We start from the raw sequence: 20637 nt of genomic DNA, 5'->3' as shown, positions 1-20637 counted from the left end.
TCCATGTAGAGTGTAGGGCTCTGTGGTGGCCTGCTAGGAAGCTGGAGATTTATGATACGACCTGGTTAGAGTATTAGACTTACCATCCAAACTTCGGTCTGATGCCTTATCAGCTGAGGCGTTGATCTCCAAAAGCCTTAATGTTCAGTGAAGCTTTTAAAAGCATTAAGTTAATGTTCACTTGACAGATTGTGTTTCAGGGCTTATTCTAGTCACAATATACTCTTCATTTTTGTGAATTTCAGTTGCTAGAATTTTAGAGGAAAGAAACGGATAACCAGAATGCTGTTGTAACAGAAGTTTTTGTCAAGTGAAATATGGTGTCTTTCTGCAGGGCTTTTTTGTCCTTTTAAAAATTCCAGATATAACAATTTGCAAAACATAGTGACAAATAGGACTGTCGTCCACTGAAAGACTGGACTCTTGTGCCTCTCCCAGTCTTGTATTTGCATCTGTTAAAGTTGATGTTGACTGTGCCCTCTCCTGGAAGAGTGTGGTAGAGAATATTTTAGATAGAGAACATGTGAAGTAAATACATTGCCATGTCTGGCCAAGGGGAAAAATAGTATCTAAATGTAGATGGAAATTATTATTGTATTAAGTCTCCATATTCAGTTAAATGAAGGTCTGTAGTTGCAAAGGCTCAGGTTCAGAGACTTGAACCAGTTTCAAGACTTGTTTCCCACTTGCACAGGGGAAAGGGGAAGGGTCATGTCTTGATGTCCCCAATTGATGGGAAGCAGTATCATATAGGATATTGGCAGAAGTTCTTTCTGGTTAGGACACGAATCACGATGCTTGTACTATTACTTCGTTTATTTCTGTACTTCAGACTCTGTGGTTTTCACTTTTTGTTTAGTTGCAAATTACCAGTGACACGGCGTCAGATGTATCAAGTGTATGATTTCAGGATTGTTTGACTGAAAAAACGTGGACTCTTCAGATAACAGAACTTGAACAGGATGTCCTCGTCCTCTCTCATTTTGCTGTCTTAAATACAGAGTTTGAAGCTAAAGGCTGAGTCAAATTAAATTGAGTGCCAAATTTTGCTGTTGTAGACAATTGCCCCTGAAATAGAGCTGCTGGTCATGATTAAATGATGAAGTTTGGCTCTCTGCCTGCAGTGTTTTGCAGAATTCCCAGATGGTCATATCTCATGGCCTATTTGCTTTACTGATTTGAGTAGCTGACCAAACTTAGATTTTGTTTTGCTCTCCCACAAAGGCTTTAGCATGTACTGGAGAAAGGATTGACTTGTGTTGTTGAAGGGCTTTTGTAAAGGTCTGTATTGCTAAGCTCATTTTCCTGAACTCACAACAGCAGTGATGCAAGAATGTGGTTTGACTATAGTAGGTCTTCTGGAGAATATTTTTTTTTTCTTCATTTAATTTCCTTTTTTTTTTTTTTAACACTGGACAAGTTATTTAATTATTCAGGCAGATCATTCTGGGCTAAGGTTTCTCCTGTAAAATCAACCTATGCCAAAATTACCTCACATAATGGTGTGTTGGAAACATTCTGGGAAGCAGCAGAATTCTTTGAAGACTGTTAAATTAATTATATGGGTTCGTGCATTCGTGTTACATAGGAAATGTTTCCTTTCGTTCTCAGTCCAGTCTGTGTACTCGCCTCCAACCAGTGTAACTTCCATGGAAACTAAATGGTTCTCCTATCATAACTGAGAACCTGACCACCAAAGCCCTCCATTTTGGAAGTGTAGCTGAGAAATAGGGGAGAAAAATGTTTGCAAAAGTCACTAATAAACAAATGAACAGTAAGATTGGGGTCAGATTTCTCTATAACTTGCACTAGTGGGGAATTCAGGCCAGTTATCTGTGAGTAAAAGTAACTGGTTTGTAAACACAATCAAAACTTAAATCAACTGGATTGATTCAACAGTTTCTCTGTTGTTACTTGTGTGTTCCAGGGTGTCAAGCCAGCCAGCTTCGATAAAGTAGCAATCCCTGAAGTGAAGGAGATTATTGAGGGATGCATTCGGCAAAACAAAGGGGAAAGGTAAGTGCTTTCTTTTCAGATTACTTGCTGTCTGAGTCTTTTATTTCTGATGATACCAGATCCAGTTAGTTCTTGGGGTCTTCTGTGTTCTGATGAAAGCTGGGAAACCAGTATTACTTATGCAGCTTCTATTTGGTAGATTCCTATTCGGTGATGGTTTTAGAGAATTGACAGTGTCAGGAAAAGTGCAAATGTTATAGTAACCACCCATGTCAGTTTATTCAGCAATTCTACTGCTTTTGTTAAAACTTTGACCTGGTCAGCAAAACAGTGGAGGACAATCTTTCTGGCTTCCCAGGTATTTAGATTGTTAGGTTGGTTTATTATTCAGTAATCCTTTGTTTTTCCTGACCGTTTGATTTTGTTGGCATTTTATGACTGACTGAGGGCTCTTCTTATTTTTTTAAATTCTTGCTGCTCATTTTCATCCACATTTTCTGCAAGTTGACTTCTACTTACGTGATGAACTTATACCATTACAGGAAACCTGTAACTGCTCTGATGTCTTTTTTGTGGGGTTTGTTTTGTTTCCTGCTTTTACATAATTGCTCCATACTGAATGTTGGATTTAAGAATGCTTCAGCCTTCGGTTCTCCTCTACCCTCCCGCTATTCTGTTCAGAGCTAGTTTTGTCAGTTCATGGACATTTATATGTCCCCTTCTATTAACTCTGAAGTTTTACATCTGATGACATTGCTGTGTATTTTTAATTTATGTTCTTTTTCTTAGTTTTAAACAATTCTGTATTTTTTTCCATTTTAACTTAATTTTGTGGCTGCACATCACTTATTTCTTGCCATTTAGTTTAAGCGGTTAACTTTTAGACTACTACTGTTAGTGCTGGGCATGTATGAACATAGATCTTTTTTGTACCTTCAGGGAAAAGCTTCTAATTGTGCCAAACAGAATGCAGGTCAAAGTGGTTCAAAATAGTGTAAAATATGAAAGGAATCACGTGGTGCTCATATAGTGCTGAATTTAGTAGATAAGATATTGAAATAGACTGAAATACATATTTAGATTACTGTACTGATTTGGGGGCTAAGGGCTGTGTGTTGAATCTTAATGTTAAGTAAAACCAAACTTGTTTCTTCAAGATGTCTTATTATTTTAATATATATCCTGTTCAGTTGGCTTAAATCGGTTGGTACTTCTGCTGACCAATGTGTGATATTTTTTTTTATTTATCTGTAGCATTGTTGCATTTTGTTTTTCCATCGTGCTTTTAAATAGAAATTTGAGTGATGGTCTGTCAGATAACTCATGGGAAAAGCATGAACTGTAGAGGATATATTTGGGGGATCGTCAGGCAAGTAGTTTTCTTAATGTTTTATGAAAACCTAATAACCGCGTGTGCTTTCTACACTCTTTCCCAATATACTAGATATGCTATTAAGGACCTTTTGAATCATGCTTTCTTCCAAGAAGAGACTGGAGTACGGGTAGAACTAGCAGAGGAAGATGATGGAGAAAAAATTGCCATTAAACTCTGGCTGCGAATTGAAGACATCAAAAAACTCAAGGGCAAATACAAAGATAATGAGGCAATAGAGTTCTCCTTTGACTTGGAGAGAGATGTCCCAGAGGATGTAGCACAGGAAATGGTAAGTGATGGTGATCTTACAAAATATCAGAGGTACTGGCCTTCTCTGACAGTGAAATGTCATCTGTCAGCCTCTGCATGTGCTGTTGTTACCATCTAGAAATAAAACAGCTTCAGGAGTCTGTGAATGAGAAGTTAGTGCCAGAGAGCGGTAGCTTATATTGTAGCGCTACAACAGTGGCTGTCTCTGACAGTCTGAATTCTGTGAATATATCCTCCTTCAGGTGGAATCTGGCTATGTCTGTGAAGGGGATCACAAGACAATGGCGAAAGCTATCAAGGACAGGGTATCTTTGATTAAGCGAAAGCGAGAGCAGCGTCAGTTGGTGCGAGAAGAACAGGAGAAGAAGCTTCAGGAAGAAGGTAGTCAGAAGCAGCAGCTGGAGCAACAGCAACCATCAAGTGCTGCCCATGCAGGGTCAAAGCATCCCCTATCAGTCACTGGTACTACTCCTGTCCCCACTACTTCAGCATCGGTTTCTACACAAGTGGAGCCTGAAGAACCAGAAGCTGACCAACACCAACAGCTGCAGTTCCAGCAACCCAGTATATCTATTCTTTGTAAGTGTGTCGGTTTATTTAGAAACTCTTGCACTTACACAGTTATCCCCCTTAGAGTCTTAAACTTTTGGTGGGTATAGCAGTAAATATCTTAAAATGTTGCTGTCTGCCATTGCTGTCTGCTGAAGAGCATTACACTACTAGAAAGCACAGCAAAATAAGATGCATTCCTGTGCCTTAGCTGAGCCAAGTCTTGGCACAATTCACAGTCCAGTGTCTTAACACAACATAACTTTCCTTTCTTTCAAGTTAATACACTAAATAAAGTGGGCACCTGAAGCATGAGCATATCCTAGTTTTTGCTGCCCTCCTATAGGGACAGTATATTCTGGCCCTACAGAAGGCTGTGTGCTCTTGCATCAGTGCAGTTAGAGCTACTAAAAACACTTATTTGAATCCTTGTTAACTTATTTTTAAGGTGGAAATGGGATTAACGTCAAGCAGTTCAGCTCATAATTCTCTTTCTGAAGAAAGGTTTCACTTTGTTTTACATACTATACATGAAAAGATGAATTAACACTCCTAACTTTTCCTCTTCTGCCATCCCAACATTTGGATCGGTATTTGAGTAGTGATGGTGGATGAGAACCTCCATATTGGAATGGTGAAGGTAAAGAGCAGATAGTAATTTGCTTTCTAGATAATAACTATGCCTACATCGGGTGCATCTGCCAGCCAGCACAACAGACCTGTTTTATACATCTGTGTAAAATTAAATACATTAAAATAGTAATTAAAACCCCCTGAAAGATCACTCATAACAACGTGGAGTTTAAATTTCTATTTCTAGACTAGCCTTTTTATAGGAAGCATGGTATACTATTAAGTATATTCCCAAAGAAATCCTGAAATTACTGATTTTTTTTTTTCCAGAGGTTAAGGGAAGGCGTATTGGTAAGGAATTGAGGAAGGAAAAAAAGTATTTTTTTAATAAGCTTGAATATTACAAGCGGTAAAATGCTGATAAGGTCCTTGTGACACGGCACAAACATTGATCTAATATTTGATTGATTATAATATCTTTAAAATTGTGAATTGAGACTGCAGTTCTTAAAATGCAGATTTTCATCTTTAACTTCTGCAGCTGATGGGACAGTTGACAGTGGCCAGGGGTCATCTGTTTATACTGAATCATGTGTGAGCAGTCAACAGACTGTGTCGTATGGTTCCCAGCATGACCAGTCAATCTCAACAGCTGCGGTTCAGGGATATCCAGCTTCAGTTGGTCAAGTGCAGTCGCAACAGCATGGAGGATATCAGCCACCTGCAGCGGTAAGCCCGAATTTATAATATTGAAAATGCATGGAATTATTTTATTTTTTATTTCTCTTGAAAGGTGAAAGGAAAGTCTGCCAGGCACTCTTCCATGTATGTATTGTTTTGCATATGATACAGACTCTGCATGGGAGTAGTTATGGGGCTATTTTTCCAAGGTGACCACATCTAGGGGTGGGGGAAAGTGCAAGGGCATATTTGTCTTTAAAGCTTTTATTTAATCTTGAGTACACTTAGGTTAGTGGGGTTTTTTTAATGGATGGAAGTAACATCCTTAGAACAAGACTCTCTTGTAAAAGGAAGCATTTTATCTCACGTGGGAAGGTGGTGTGTGTATGTGCATATGAAGTTACCAGGGATCAAGCTGTTGCTTTCATTTGAAGATGGGATTAGAATATTTTGAGCTACTGTATAAGTATGAAATTGCTGTGTGTGTTCTGTGAGGCTTTGATTACAGATTCTGCAGGTAAGATTTTTTTAACTGTTATAGAATGCTGCATGTGAGAACTCCAGACTGAAAAGACCCCACACCCTTGTTCCCAGTTTTATTTCTAGCTTGTGTTGATTTGCTCATCAGTTGCCATGCGTATTCCGTTCCCCTGGAAAGTCTGCACTGGGCACAAATACTTCTCCTCCTATGTTCATTTGTGTTGCCCTTTTATTTTGATATGTTTTTTTCCTTGGTATGTTTTTTAGATCTGAGTATGAAAGTACGCAGAAATCTATTCTAACTCTGGAGTAGAACTTCTGCTACTGCTATATTGTCTTCAGTGGTTCCCTTGTCGCTTGTTTTATACACAAATAAAAATCTAAACCTGAGGCGGAGACATTATGGTATAATATAGTAATACCTTAAGGGAGAAGATGTGACACTTAAAGACTGAGAATCCTCACCTTTTTTTGGTACTGTGGTTGTAGGCTTTAATACAGAATCACTGGTGTTACTAGCTTTTTGGAAAACATGCTGGTTTCACTCACAAGCAAAGCATCTCCATCTTTTTCAAAGGCACTTCATCTGAAGTGTGTGATACTGCGAGTCCTTGATCAAATGAGTTTTTAATCCCTCTAAATAAGCTCTTGTTCTGTGTAAGCCATATCTTGATTGTGTGGGCCTGTATTGGACCAGAAGCCGTTTCACTGTCTTGGGATGGTTGGCTTCCAGGTTGACAGACCATAATCTTTTGAGAGGGGATGGGTAAAGCAAGCACGTGACAAGAGTTATAGTCAAGTTGGTTAGCTCCCTGCTAAAATGTGCTCATGCTCCATGATGACAACAGTGGTACCAGGAAGTTGAAAGAACATAGAACACTACAAGAACTACTAACAGTTTGTTGGAAAGACAGGATGAGAAGTCAAAATGATATTGACAACTTGAGGATGGCCTCAAAAAGAAATAGAATGCAGTTCTATCAGGTCAAGAACAAGGTTCATGCTTAAACAGGAATAATCAGCTACACAAGCACAGGATGAGCAACAACTGACTAGGCAGCAATTTGGGGGGAAAAAAAAAAAGTCAGGGATTATGTTGGACCACGAGATGGACATGGTCAAAAACATCATGCTCGTGTGGAAAAGGCAAACATCATGTTATGTGAAGTAGTTCTTCTCTTGGCCATTGGTAAGTCTATCCTGGACACCCTGCTTGAGTGAATTTGAAGGTGAATTGGGAGAGAATTCAGAGGACAGTGATTAAAAAGAGAAACCACCAGAAATACAGAAAACATAGTTTATTTGGGAAGACTGAAATAGTTAAGCTGAGCCTATGAAAGATGAGCTTGAGGAGAGAGAAAGCTTTAAAGGCTACTGTAAAATAGGAGGAGACTAATCAGATCAGAACATTGTTATCAGAATAAGGAATAATAAGCCTAAATTGCAGCATGGAATTATTGTTTGGGAAAGGTTTTTTGTTTTTTTTTCCTAACCAACAAGGACAGTTAAGTACTGCAGTCTCCATCACTGGAGATGTTCTTGAACAGTTTAGATGAATTAGGAATGACATGAAACTAGTTTTACCTTAAAACAGGTGAAGATTAGGGTAAAGTATTTTTAACCCTTTGAGTTCCTTTATGTCTCTTTCCCAAATTTTTGAGCAGTCTAGCAAGTTTTCTCGCATTGGGAGTCTTTAAAATCAGATCTCCACTGGATATCTTGAGGTTTTCTCCCTGGACATCTGTATTTGATTTCAGTTATATTAAGAAATTGTGGATTACATCCATAAGATGCATATACCATTAGAAAAGGAAAACTTGCAGTTGAAGACTGCCTCTTTAAAACATCTTTCCATTCACTTAAAACCACAGCAAAACACACTACACCAAAAAAGCAATAACAATAAAACCAAAACACCCCACCTCAAACACCTAATTCTAATTTTTCCAATTTGGTTGGATTTTGACCTATGGCCTTCTAGACTGTGGCAAGATTACAAAATCTTGATGCTTATATTGGCCCAGTGTCTGGAAAATGCTTGTCTAAGACTAATTTTACTGAATTTTCCACACATTAAATCATTTTTTTTCCCCCCACAACTCATGTTGTAAAGTGTGTAATGTTTAAATTTTTAAGATAATGTTTTATTTAATAAAGAGTCAGCAGCATACAGTTAGACCACTTCATTCAGGCGAGGAGGTACCCAAGCAGAGAGACTTGTGAGGTGATAGGTATAAATACACATCGACTCACTGAACTAAGAATGAATGTTTGAAAGCTCATCAGTTTCTGTTTAGTTTTTTTTACTTGTCAGGCTACCAGATGCTGTGACTACACACAGTATGGGCCACAGCAGTGGCCCCAGACAAAATATTCTCTCCTGCCTGTTCAGCCTTCCACACCCTTCCTGTAAGGGTACTAGGGAACTTCCCACGCTGCTCAGTAACCTAAGGCAAACTTGGGTCCTCAGAGGTGCGCATAGCCTGTTCTCAGTGTGTGTTGGCATTCATTCAGCATTTCTCATATCTTCTTGCACACGTAGTAGTCAGTATTGGGCCTCTCATTGTGTGTCTGCATTCCTTTTCTACCTCATTATAGTTTTTGCTGGTTTTGTTTTTCATTTTTTTTTGAAGTGTTCAATTCTTAACTTTTGTTTTCCTCCCTTAGCCTCAACGTGGTCGTAGCATGTCAGTTTGTGTCCCCCACCTTCCTGCTCTTCCCTCTATGTCCTGCATCCCTCTCAGTGCTCCTTGCACCCCACCACCAGCGCTGTCTGCACCTCTTTCTCCTTTCTACCTTCGGACTGTCCCTGAAGAAACCTTTGCAGAAAAGCTTTCTAAAGCCCTGGAAAGTGTCCTGCCCATGCACTCTGCCTCTCCACGCAAGCATCGACGCTCCAGCCTGCCCTCCCTCTCTGTCAGTCCTGTATGTGTTACCATTTGCCTCCTGGCACAGTAAGATAAGTTATCATTAAATACATCCTGGGCTTTGGGCATTTCTAAAATGAGAAAATGAAGAGCTGATTCCTTATTACTTATACTGCGCTGCTAGAATGTTGATCTTTTTTGGGAAGCACTACACTTAAATGTCATCAAACAGTGGCTGACCATTGTTTTTTGTATTTTAGCATAACATAAATGTGAATTAACCAGGTGTACTACAGAAGGTAAGGGGAAGACTAGTTCTTGCCCCTTAAGTCAGAAAACCAGGTTTCTTTTGTTTTCCAACTTTTAAGCAAGCAATGAATGCTAATTAAGCCCTGCACAAAACAACAATCTTGGTTGCTGTGGCTAGTTATTCTAAAAGCTTTGGCTAGCTGTGATAGTGATACTAGAAATTCAGAATATGAATTCTTTTGAGGATTTTTCTGTAAGTTTTAATCAGAAATACCACTTCTTGATGTGAAGAAGCCATTGTTTCATGTTTCTCAGAAGGTTAGATGCAAGATAGCTTGCAGGACAGGAGGTAGTCTGTTTTCAGTTTTGGGCTCAAATTTCCATGAAATAAATTTTAAGAAACGCTTCTCTCTAATTGAAGTATGTGGAATTCTTTTCAAAACATAGGAATAGTTCTTCATCCTGTAGGACCTTCTTGTTAGTGTTGGTCAATGTGGAAATTTGCTGCTGCTTTTCCAGAAAGAAAGAAAAAAAAGGCTGGGGAGAAACGGAACAATGTGGAAACAGCAACTTGAAAAAGTCATAAATGGCATGTGTCTTAAAGGCAGTATGTTTGCTACTGACTCTTGCAAATTTTTTTTCCCTTTGGGGTTGATAATACATTGTGTCTCAGCATACTGTAGGCGGAGCTGAAAAAATATGGAATTACGAAGTTACTTGGTATTCTTACATAGAGCTCTCTTTAGTGAAAATTTCCCTACAAATCTTATTTAAGATGAGCCTCATCTGTAGTAGTACATCAGATGGAATGGAATTGCTTGTGGACTCTTTTACTAAACCTGTGAATGTTTTATTGTCTGTGCAAGAGTTAGGTTTTTTTCAGTGAGTGCTAATTTCCTATATGAAAAAGTATGATCAAAAGAGGTGATCAAACTGAGCAGAATCGAAAGGCTCTGCAGTTTTATAAATTTTATATATATATATTTTTTCCATCTGTGGGCTTGAATGGTTCAGGTTTGTCTCATAAAAGGTTTCTCTATAGCTTCCTGGATTGCATACAGAGCATACTCCTGACAGGACACTAGCACTGTAGGTTTTTTTGCATTGGATAACATTAAGATTTAATGCCATTTTTCTTCTAAATGCAAACTAGAGGCTCTGCATTGTTGCTGCTATCAAGCTCTGAATTTTTGTATTCCCCGTATGGCAGTAACCTCAAGCGTTTAATTGGCTTTCAAGCACTGATCACAATGGATAGCCCATGACAATAAATCTCATTACATTGTCAGGAGCAAAACTGGTTTATTTTTGTGAATTACTGGAATTGGACTGGAAAAGCAGCTCTAACACAAGCAAATGTTTCCATTCGTAGCTATGCCTGCCATGGATGTATTTAATGGATATTTACAACTCACCTAAATTTCCTAAGTATTGTATGTTTTTGACCATGAATTGAGTAGTCATTCTATAAAGTTACTTCACAGAACTGCCTAGTGAACTGTGCATGTTGATGTGCTTTCACTTTTAATGTATGAATTACTTGTCTTGTTCATGTCAATACAGCCTCAGCATCCGCGTGGGGGAACACCAACGTTCCCAGATTCACAGATATTTTTCCCAACCGTTCATGAACGGCCGGTGTCTTTCTCACCTCCACCTGTCTGCCCGCCGAAGGTGGCAGTTGCTCAGCGGCGCAAGAGCACTTCATTTTTGGAAGCCCAAACTTGCCACTTCCAGCCATTGCTGAAGACTGGCCAGAGTTTAGTCCCACCTGGTGGTAGTCCCACCAATTGGACACCAGAGGCATTCGTTATGCTGAGCACAGCAGCTCAGAGAGTCACTGGAGAGCCTCTGCATGTGCAAGTTAATCCCGTGTTTGAGCCAGCTCCTGTCCACAGTGACTATAGATCTGGACCAACTCCTCCAGAGGATGCTCACTACAGAATGCATCCAGAAGCTGTATATTTGGTGGGCATGCACTATCCATCACAGGTATCGGAGCAGTATGATCAAGTAGCTTATAACTCTCATGCGACTGAACAACATTTGAAACAGGTCTCTGAGTCAAACCATGGGCAAGGTGGTCCTCCACAAAGCTCTGTGTTCGACTTTCAAATGGGGCAAACATACCTGGCAAGACACGTTCAGAACCTGAGGCTGGATTCTGGGATGGGTCCCCTTTCTCCATTATCCAGTGTTTCAGCTCCTCTGAGTACAGATCCTGCTCAGATGACATTCCACCAGGTATTTGTTCCACACTCTGCCCCGGCTGTGCTCTCTCACAGTGGTGATGGCAGAGCGAGCTGTGTCTTTGAGTTCCATGTGCACACACCGACTTCTGCTCCAGCAGAAGGGGCAGTTTTACCCCAGCGGGTCTACAGAAGTCGCCGGGGCTCTATGGAGACCAGTCAAGAGGAATCCACTCAAGGCATAGGGTCGCATGGTCGGCTTCAGCCTGTGACAGAGGAGCAATGTAACTATCTTGGTCCTGAGTTAGCAGGTCCCAGAGGGGGCTCTGCCAGGCGGAGCTGGCCGGAAGGAAGCCCAGAATACTCCAGTGATTCCTCACAGCTGACTTCCTCTGACACTGGCGATTTTCAGTCTCCTCCCCCTACAGGGGGGTCATCTTCTGCTTTTGGTTCAGACTTCTCATTGCCCATTGTTCAGCTGCCTCAGAAGGTGTTGCAAGAGTCGCAGCTCTTCATCTGCTTCCCCCAGGGAGCCTCGACTCAGCAGGCCTTGTCCACCTCGCTTTCATCAGGACCACCTGCACTCTATCCTCAGGTTACAGGAGCAAACCCTTCCAGAATTTTTATAAGTCATACCTTGCACTTAAAGGGGACCCTTGTTCTTAAACCTGCTCCATGTGGTTTTAAGTATTAGCATTCATGAGGGTGTCTTCCCACCAAGTCAGTAGGATAGTAGGATTTCTAACTTGCCAGGTTGCAATGAAATAATGAGGCATCAGCAACCACTTGGTCTGTGTTCAGCTTCAGCTGAAATACTGGTAGGGCTTTTGTGTTAAGGGTAACAAATAATCAGTGTTCCTCTTGGGCCTAGTTTTTCTTCTGGCAAGAGATAGCTGAGTACCCAATTGGCTTTTACAGGAGTTTAATGAAATGTATCTTCTCCACAGTTTTAATCAGCAGTGATCGTAAAACTTGCTTTGTATTTTTGTTCCCGTTCCTTAGCCACTGAATGAGAATGTGTTATTTGAAGTTGAACTTTCGTATGAATAATGTTTCATTAGACAACAACAAGGTTAATTTGGTGACTGTCCAAAATGCAAGAGCTTTTTCTAGGCTTGGGGGAAGAAAGTGGGAAGAGAGGAATGGAAGGAGCTATATTATGTACGTGTACACGGTTTTGGAAATGTACCTGCAGGATCATTAAAGAAACTACAGCTGAGTAGTAAATTAGTGGCACAAACAACTGTTGCAATAGGTATTGTTTCCTTGTAAGTCTAGAATATGGTGTCCTTTTAAAAAGCAAAAGCTGAAGCTTAGTTTGGAGGTATATGTTTTATCAGCATATATGGAATTTGCACTTGCAAGTCAGTAATGCATTTGTATACTGTGACTGTGAGGTGTATGTGTATATACATTGTGTCTGCACTTGTAGTCTGAAACTTCTCATAAGATAATTTTTTGTGAAAAGAGAGGATCTACTTTAACTTACTACTCCTGTTCTTGGAATTAGGGGCTCTGACATTTTAGTTATTGGAGTATTAGCAACTTTGGGATTTGTGTAAAGGAACTGGAGGAGAATCTTTGCTTTTTGTGGTAAGATCAAGAGCTAAGTATTTAAGGCTTTCTGTATGGGATAACAAAAGTGTTTTATTGAAGCTGAAACAGCTTTAATCACCAGTTTAATAGATAGTAACTTCTGTGCTGTAGGAGAACTTGTGGAATGATGCTGCTATGCAAGAAGTTTAAAAATACTTGGGCATGATTTCTCCATAAACTACCTTTGTTAAACTTTAGGAGGTGATTTCTGATGGATGTAAAATACATCTGGAACACACAATAAGGGATTATGATTATTTTATGGAATATAGATTCTGGGATCTTTTATCTAATTCATGAAAACGTCATAATTTGAAGCACAAACTGAGTCAACGTGAACAGATGTAACAACAGTGGAGTATAGCATGTGTTTAGATCCTAGCCAGTAAGGGCCTCAAACTTCTACAACAGCAAAGAAAAAAATGGTCTTTTTATTGGCAGTCTGCTTTCCCCAAAGTTTCTATAATTAAAAAAGTATGTGATTTTAATAAACTTGTTCCTAATAAGCTTCTACAAGCTGAATGATGACAGCATTCAGGAATTCCAGTAGATATTTCTGATGCGATATGTACGCACCAGATATGTTTCCTACAAAGACAGTTCACCAAAGTGGTGCATGCCCAGGGAACTCAAGTGGAGCTCTTTGTCTAGTTATCTCCCAGGATCTGATAAAGAAATATAATTGTCATAAAAACAATAATGAAAATCCTGGGATCTGATCAAAAATGGCAGCCACAAAAAGAAAAATTCATTCCATTTTCCTCTGCATCTTCCACATTCATTTGTATGCCACTCATCCATTTTTTTCATTGCTTATTCATTCAAAAATTCTGTCTTAGCTAGAACATGGACCCCCAGATTCTTCAATATCCAATTCTTGGTAGACTTTGAACAGCAGTGAGCCTGGAAATGATGTGTAGCTTGTATTTTGACATGCCTCTCAAAGGGAACATGTATGTGTACTGAGCACTTTGTTTCTGGTCTAGAATTCTGTATACTTTTGATTATTTTTTTTTTTAACAGATAGTTTATTTCCTTCTAGCCTCGTTCTATCCCCCCACCTAACTGTGTTTAGAACACATGTAAAGGTAAAACCTAATGCCTCTATTTCCAGTTATCATACCAGGGTATCCCGCTCTTAAAGCGTCATCAGTGGAAGAAGAAGCTGGTAGGCTCATCTGTCTCATGTTGAGGGGCATATGGGTTGTAAACATTGGTTGTTTTGGAAGACTTAAAATGGAGTTCAGTACTTTTCCAGATTATTCTGTTCTGGCTGCTGTAGTGGAATTTGGCCAAAAGGACTGATTGTCCAAAAGGACAGCTAGAAACCTGTTCCAACCAGATCAGTCCAGGCAGAAATTATTTTAACTGCCTGCTGCAGAAACCATAGGGTTTAAGCTGATTCCTTGTCTTTTTTTTTTTCTCCTCCAGACACAGGTGCAAGGCCAGTCAGCCTCAAGCAGTGCATCAGTGCCATCCCAGCCTACCCAACACGCTCAACAGGTAAGATCACAGTCCCTAAACACAGGACTAAAATACTTTTATTATATGATGTTGATGACTCTTTAAGAGCAATTGACTACTTCTGTCCCCCCTTCAACCCGTAGTTTTGGACAAAAGGAGAGGAATCCTCTGGCTCTCACCCAATCTAACATGCTATGAGATTAACTTCATTGATTTTTCTGACGTTTACTTTTAGAATCATGTTAATACTTATTTTCATGTATCTGTCTTCCCCAACTTTCACCTGAGCTTGCAGTGGAGGTTCAATGTCAGGATTTGCAAGTTAGACTGTCTAGACAGGCAGACTGTGTTCTCATAATTTTTTCTAACTGGAAATACGATCTTCTGCAACATCCTCTTCTCTTCACTGCCTTTTCTTCCTTTATAGAGTCTTCATTCTTTTTTTTTCACAAGTGAAATAATTCTGTTGCAAGATTTGGTACTGATAATGGAGTTGTATTAGTAATGCTAGTAAGTAATTGCTAAAGCTTAATTGACTCAGCACATTCAGAAGAACAATTGGTGTCAAATATGAGGGAGTGAAAAATAGAATTTAAGTAGAACATGCTTAAAAAACTTCTGTGGGGGGAAAAATAGCTTCTGCCTCTTTTCTCTACTACAGAATGCACAGCAGCCAGCCTCTTCCCAACAGCCTGGCCAATACCAGCTGCAGCAGCCATCAGTTTCTGCTGGCCTCACTCCCACACAAACTGTCTCTCAAACTCAAACTTCACAGATTATGCCGATGCCTCAGGCAGCAGCTGGGACACAGGTAAACACAATTCTTCTTTCTAGCAGATGATTTTCTTCTTCACAGCTGGCAAATTCAACATACTGCTCCTTTCACTTTTGTCATCTTTTCTAATGGTTCCAAAACATTCATCCAGATAATAGTATTCTTAGCGTACTACAACTGTTAATTTTATTGGAAAACGTGTTGGAAACCCTTTCTTTCACACGTGGCAGTCGTGAGTAATTTGAGGGAGGGATAGCACTTCCATGCACAAAGATCTTTAAACTGTCAAAGATATTACGAGGCATATTAATGAATGGTGTATTATGAATGGATTTTCAGGAACTTGTCGTTTCTCTGCTTCCCATCAATGTCTATCTTCTGCACCATTATGTGTGTAAAACATATTCACTTATTTAGGTAGTGAACCATAAGGACTGCCTTCTCCACTCTGTCATCTTTCTTATTCAGCTCTTCTCCTTTACTCCCTCGTCAAGAAGCTTCTGTTACTGAATATTACTTCATTTTGGCTCATATCTCTATCTTGAACATGTGAGCCTTGATTTTTGTTTTTAAAATTGTTTTGTTGCTTGTTCATCTAAACTGCCTTTCCAGTTGCATTGTTTGCTGGCTTTAATTGACATATCCCCTGCCATTCTCTGAATGCTGGCACAGTGGCTTTTCATTCTCTGTTGTTTTAGTCCCCATACCCAAAGCTGACAGATTTGTTGAAAGATTTGCACTTCTTTCCTGTAAGAAGGCAGGCTTGGCTCTGGGGACAGATTGAGGGAAATTTGATTCTGTTTATGCACAAGTCAGTGCTTCAGGGTATTCGAATGTTGCTCTTTCACCCTCTGTGGGTGTCTGTTTCAAGAGCCTGTGAGTTCTTTAGGGGAAGTGTTGCGAAGTGAGGACCTTTTGGAACTCCAGCCAACTTCCCAGCCACTCTGCCAACTGCGCTCCCCACCCACTTTAACAGAGTGCTGTAACTTGAATAATTCTTTCTTTGACTAATGCATAAAAGTTCTGCTTTCTGCAACCCTGCTTTAAAAAAAAAAAAAAAATCTATCTCTATTTTCTTTACCTCCCCAGCTTCCTGTTTCCCAACCAGTGTCGATCATCCAAGGCGAGCCTCAGTTACCTGTTGCAGCACCTTCTCTCCCTCAGCCTTCAGTTGCCCCATCAGTCCCCATTGGCTCTCATTTTCTACCCATGGGACAGCCCTTGCCAACTTCCATGGTTCCCCAGTTCTCAGTCTCTCAGTTGCCCGTAGCAGCTCCTCATGTGTCAGTGACTCAGCCAGGTTTCCAGTCGCTGCCCATTTCAATGGCCGCTGGCATGAATCAGCCATTGCTTACGCTGGCAACGACTGCTGCGGCAACCGCTGTGCCCGTAGGACCAACCGTTGTCCCTAGCCAGCTTCCCACACTGATGCAGCCTGTGGCTCAGCTGCCCAGCCAGGTTCTCCCGCAGCTCCTGCAGCCGGCTGTCCAGTCCGTGGGATTGCCAGTCAGCATTGGACAAGCTGCTGAAGCTTCACTTCCTGCTGGAGATGCTCTTTACCAGGTATTGTTGGAAGCCAGCAGAGCTCTTCTCCACAATTTTTATCTGTTCCTCTAAGGTACCAGATCTGAACTGTGTGCCCTGGACAACTCACTTTTCATAAGAGAATCATTAAGCCATGAAGACGAATTCTGTTGTGTGGAAAAGGACCGTTCAAAATTGGCGGGGCGGGGAGGGGAAGTCCTTGGACACACTAGTGTTTTGGGTTTTTCATATTTGGCAATGGAATTTCTCTAAAATGACAGAATCATAGTGCAGGACTTTGGTCAACCCCTGTGTGAAAGAGGACAGCTACATATCTAAGAGATTTGTCAGCTTGGAAAAAAGAAAGTACAAAAAATTGTGACTTCTGTTTTTTTTTTTTAAATGGAGGATGTATGTTGGAAAGAAAATCAATGGCAGCATATTCAGCAATGTCAATATTTCATTCCAAGTCCGGGAAGGGGAAGGGGAAGGGGGGTGGAGGGGATGACATGGACTTTCTAAAATAAGCCAGACGGCATGGATCTTGAACGTGAACGTAAGTACCTGATGCTAGTCATGAAATGCTAGACTGTTGGGCACAGACTGCTTCAGCTCCTTTGCCAGTTTTACAGTGATCGCACAATCTGAATAGTGACAAAAATAGTGATTCAGTATATGATTGTTCTTCTAGAACAGAAATTATAGAAAAATTGCTACAAAGATGTAGAAATATCTGCACTGGGGTTATAAGGAGTGCTGTAGAACAGAAACTCTGTGTAGGAATGTTCCTGTGTCAGCTCATCACAAGAGGACAGGAAGAACACACGAGTGTTTTTGCTATTGGTCTCGAGAATCAGCAGCAGTTGCATAACATCTTCTGCGCAGTAGTTGTTCAGCCTGAAAATTCTTCAAATTAATTTCAAGTCTCAGCCCTTAAAATATTAAGCCAAATAGGCAACTGCAGTTGTGAGATAAAGATTGTTTTGCCTAAGACTTGGAACTTTAGGTGGGAATTTGCTTGTTCAAACACGGTGACTTGCAGGTTGAGCTTTGGCTATGTGAACAGTTTGCTCCCTTTCTCTGGGATGGTAGCCTTTGGGAGTGCTTGAACACATACAGAAGGTGGGAACATGCCCCCCAAACTGATACTTTTGTTTTTACTCTCTTGTTTCCTCAGGGGCTCTGGCATTCGCTAATGTGATTCCTTCATTTCTATTGCAGGGCTTCCCATCTCGGCTGCCTCCTCAATACCCAGGCGACTCGAGTGTTGCACCTTCCTCTGCTGTGGCCTCTGTTAGCATTCCTTCTGCCGTACTGTCCCCTCCCTTACCCACAGATGCAATGGCTCAGCCGGGCTACCTTGCTCCTGTTGTGCAGCCGTATGTGGAGCAGAACGTTTTAGTTCCCATGGGCAGCCTAGGAGGACAGGTTCAAGTGCCCCAGCCTACCGTGAGTTTAGCACAGGCCTCATCTGCCTCCTCGCAGCAGGCAGTTTTGGAGGTAAATATGTTGAATATAATCTAATAATACATTTAAGGTGTTTGAATTAGGCAATAATGTATGTTTGTGGGGAACTAATCCCTTCCATGCTTGTCTTCAGTTGGAAATTAATATTTCAAATGACCTTTTTCTTACAGCAGAATGTCATGCCAATGTGGGGACCTTGTTGCCACTGGCTGTTCTGTTGGGAAGTGAGTGTGCATCCTGCAGGCAAAAACCTGTTAACACTTCACTTCTTGCTAGTACTATAGAACATTTTTGCCATATCAAAGGCAAACTGCAACTGATAGCCTTTGAGATTCCGTTGTTATGCCTATTCCCTGCAGCGTTTTTTCTTGCCAGGGACAATTTGAATTGTCTTTGGGTTCTGCATTGGCTTGCCTTTTGCACATTCTGTTAGTAAGACTCTGGCTGCATGGCAAACTGTATTGATGCGTAGCAGCAGAAAGGATGGCTGATTTCCTCTCCCCACCCCTCCCCAGATGATGATTTGCTTCACTGCAGTTTGCTCTAGAATCTTTTGTAAATTAGAGCTGTCTAGATGCCATCTGTTTGAAATGCTAAAAAGGTAGCGCTTTTAGCTTTAAAACTGATTTGGGAGGAAACATTGAGGACTACTGGGTTACTTGAAAAGCAATGGTATTCCTTGGGGGGGTTCTTGATGTAGATTTCTATCTGTAGGGTACTCAGGGAGTCTCACAGACTGCTCCTTCAGAGACTCTTCCAGCAACACAGCCTGCTCAGTCTACCCCTTTGGTTTCCTCTATGGATAGGTAAGCATTGTTTTCACCAAACTAAATATAAGTTTCATGTGTGTTAGATTATTCTTCCTTGGGTCATCTTTAGGTATCTTTTTTTCACCCGGGATATTTTTTTCACTGAGGTTGTTCTTGAGGATGTGAGGAAATAAATTTCCTAGAGGAAAAATAGGCTTATGAGAGTTGGAGTAAGTTTTGATTTACAGCAGGGCATGGAGGGAGTAAATATGATTATGTACAGTGATTTAACTTCTAATCCTTTTTTATTTGTCATGTCAAATGGATCATAAGGGGTGTTTTTCTGTCCTTTTGGCACTTAATCAGAATTCTAACTCCAAGTAGCTTGAAAACATATATTCAGAAGATGTATTTGTACCACTCAGTTTGCAAGAGATATGTAGCTAAATAATTACTATTAGAATTGCTATTCAGGCAACCCTAAGTGTTGACAGGACTACAGGACTCTTCTCCCCTACTCTGCAATTAACAGGTATCTACGGCTATCCAGAAGAGAATACCATCTGGTAGGGTGGACTGTATTGTTGCGGTTATGGAGTGCATGGATACTAATATTAAGTGTTTGGGTTTTTTTTTTTTTTCAGTGCACATTCTGATGTTGCTTCAGGATTGAGTGATGGCAACGAGAATGTTCCAGCTTCCAGTGGAAGGCACGAAGGGAGGACTACTAAACGTCATATGCGGAGGTCTGTCCGCAGTCGCTCTCGCCATGAGAAGACTGCTAGGCCAAAACTGAGAATTCTAAATGTGAGTATTTTTATAGTTTACTGATAGTTTGGTAGTGATGATGCCTTTTTTGAGCTTCAAAAAGTTTGTTTTGCTTTGAGGAATGTGTCTTGTTCTGCACCGTGCCCCACCGCAAGCATGCAAGCTGTCTAATGTATTTCTTCCACTTCTGGAGTCAGTATTACATACATCATCTGTCAAGAGCTTTTTGGAGCATTAGATAATGGCAAAATTGGCTTGTTTAGCTACTAGAGATTCCATAGATTATTCTAGAATAATTGATGTATCAACAGAAAAAATGATGCTGTACACGGCACCATTTATTAGACTGGAAAGACAGAATGTGTTTCTATTAGACCAGTACTGTTGGTTTGTCTCTGTAAGCTTTAAAGCTCAAGTCTTATAATATCATGCTTTTGGTTTGAACTATTGCGGTTTTTTTGCTTTAGGTTTCAAATAAAGGCGATCGGGTAGTGGAATGCCAGCTGGAGACACACAATCGGAAAATGGTTACTTTCAAATTTGATTTGGATGGTGACAACCCCGAGGAAATAGCTTCAATTATGGTAAGATATGTTTTAGAGATGAATTGAATCTAGTCTTAATCACAGTAGTAACATAAGTAGTCTTGTTTTCTCATTCGTATTTTCAGAATTGCTCTTCCATGTAGCATGGCCTGTGCTTACTTTCTTGGTACACAAGCACAAATAGAAACTCTAGGCACATAGTGGTATACCGAATTGACTGCTAATATTGCGTGCTGAGTTCACATGAAAATTTGCATCAGTTTTTACCTTAGAATTGCGGTTTCATTAAGTGAATACGCCTTTGGCTTTTTGCAATCTAATTTTTTGAAAAACTGCAAACAACTTTCTGAAAGTGCCAGATTAAACAAATTCTCTTTGCTTTTTTAAGAGCAAACACTGCTAGATCTTTAAAACTTACGCTTAAGCTTTGAGTTTTTGCTGCTGTTCTCAACTAAAATGGCAAGATGCAGATACAAGCACATCACTCGTGTCTTTTTTCTGAACCAGCATCCCAGAAACTTGATGTAAAAACAATGTCTTGGGCTTTACCTCTAAGGCAC

The 20637-nt window shown here is 40.4% G+C and overlaps 1 protein-coding gene across 1 annotated transcript in view; it reads left to right on the top strand.

The window, feature by feature from the left end:
• WNK1 (WNK lysine deficient protein kinase 1) overlaps positions 1–20637 on the top strand; it is a 101965-nt gene that overhangs the window by 56458 nt on the left and 24870 nt on the right. The window contains exons 5-17 of the mRNA XM_074167429.1: positions 1928–2016; positions 3401–3620; positions 3844–4180; positions 5265–5452; positions 8552–8809; positions 10564–11784; positions 14217–14288; positions 14911–15060; positions 16114–16587; positions 17770–18048; positions 18730–18821; positions 19409–19571; positions 20000–20116. Coding sequence (XP_074023530.1) covers positions 1928–2016; positions 3401–3620; positions 3844–4180; positions 5265–5452; positions 8552–8809; positions 10564–11784; positions 14217–14288; positions 14911–15060; positions 16114–16587; positions 17770–18048; positions 18730–18821; positions 19409–19571; positions 20000–20116 — 3660 coding nt within the window. The remainder of the gene's footprint in view (positions 1–1927; positions 2017–3400; positions 3621–3843; positions 4181–5264; positions 5453–8551; positions 8810–10563; positions 11785–14216; positions 14289–14910; positions 15061–16113; positions 16588–17769; positions 18049–18729; positions 18822–19408; positions 19572–19999; positions 20117–20637) is intronic.

The sequence above is a fragment of the Numenius arquata genome, chromosome 2, assembly GCF_964106895.1.
Source record: "Numenius arquata chromosome 2, bNumArq3.hap1.1, whole genome shotgun sequence".
NCBI classification, from domain to species: Eukaryota; Metazoa; Chordata; class Aves; order Charadriiformes; family Scolopacidae; genus Numenius; species Numenius arquata.
Note: the sequence above shows the minus strand (reverse complement) of the source record. Positions and strands in the feature narration are given on the sequence as shown.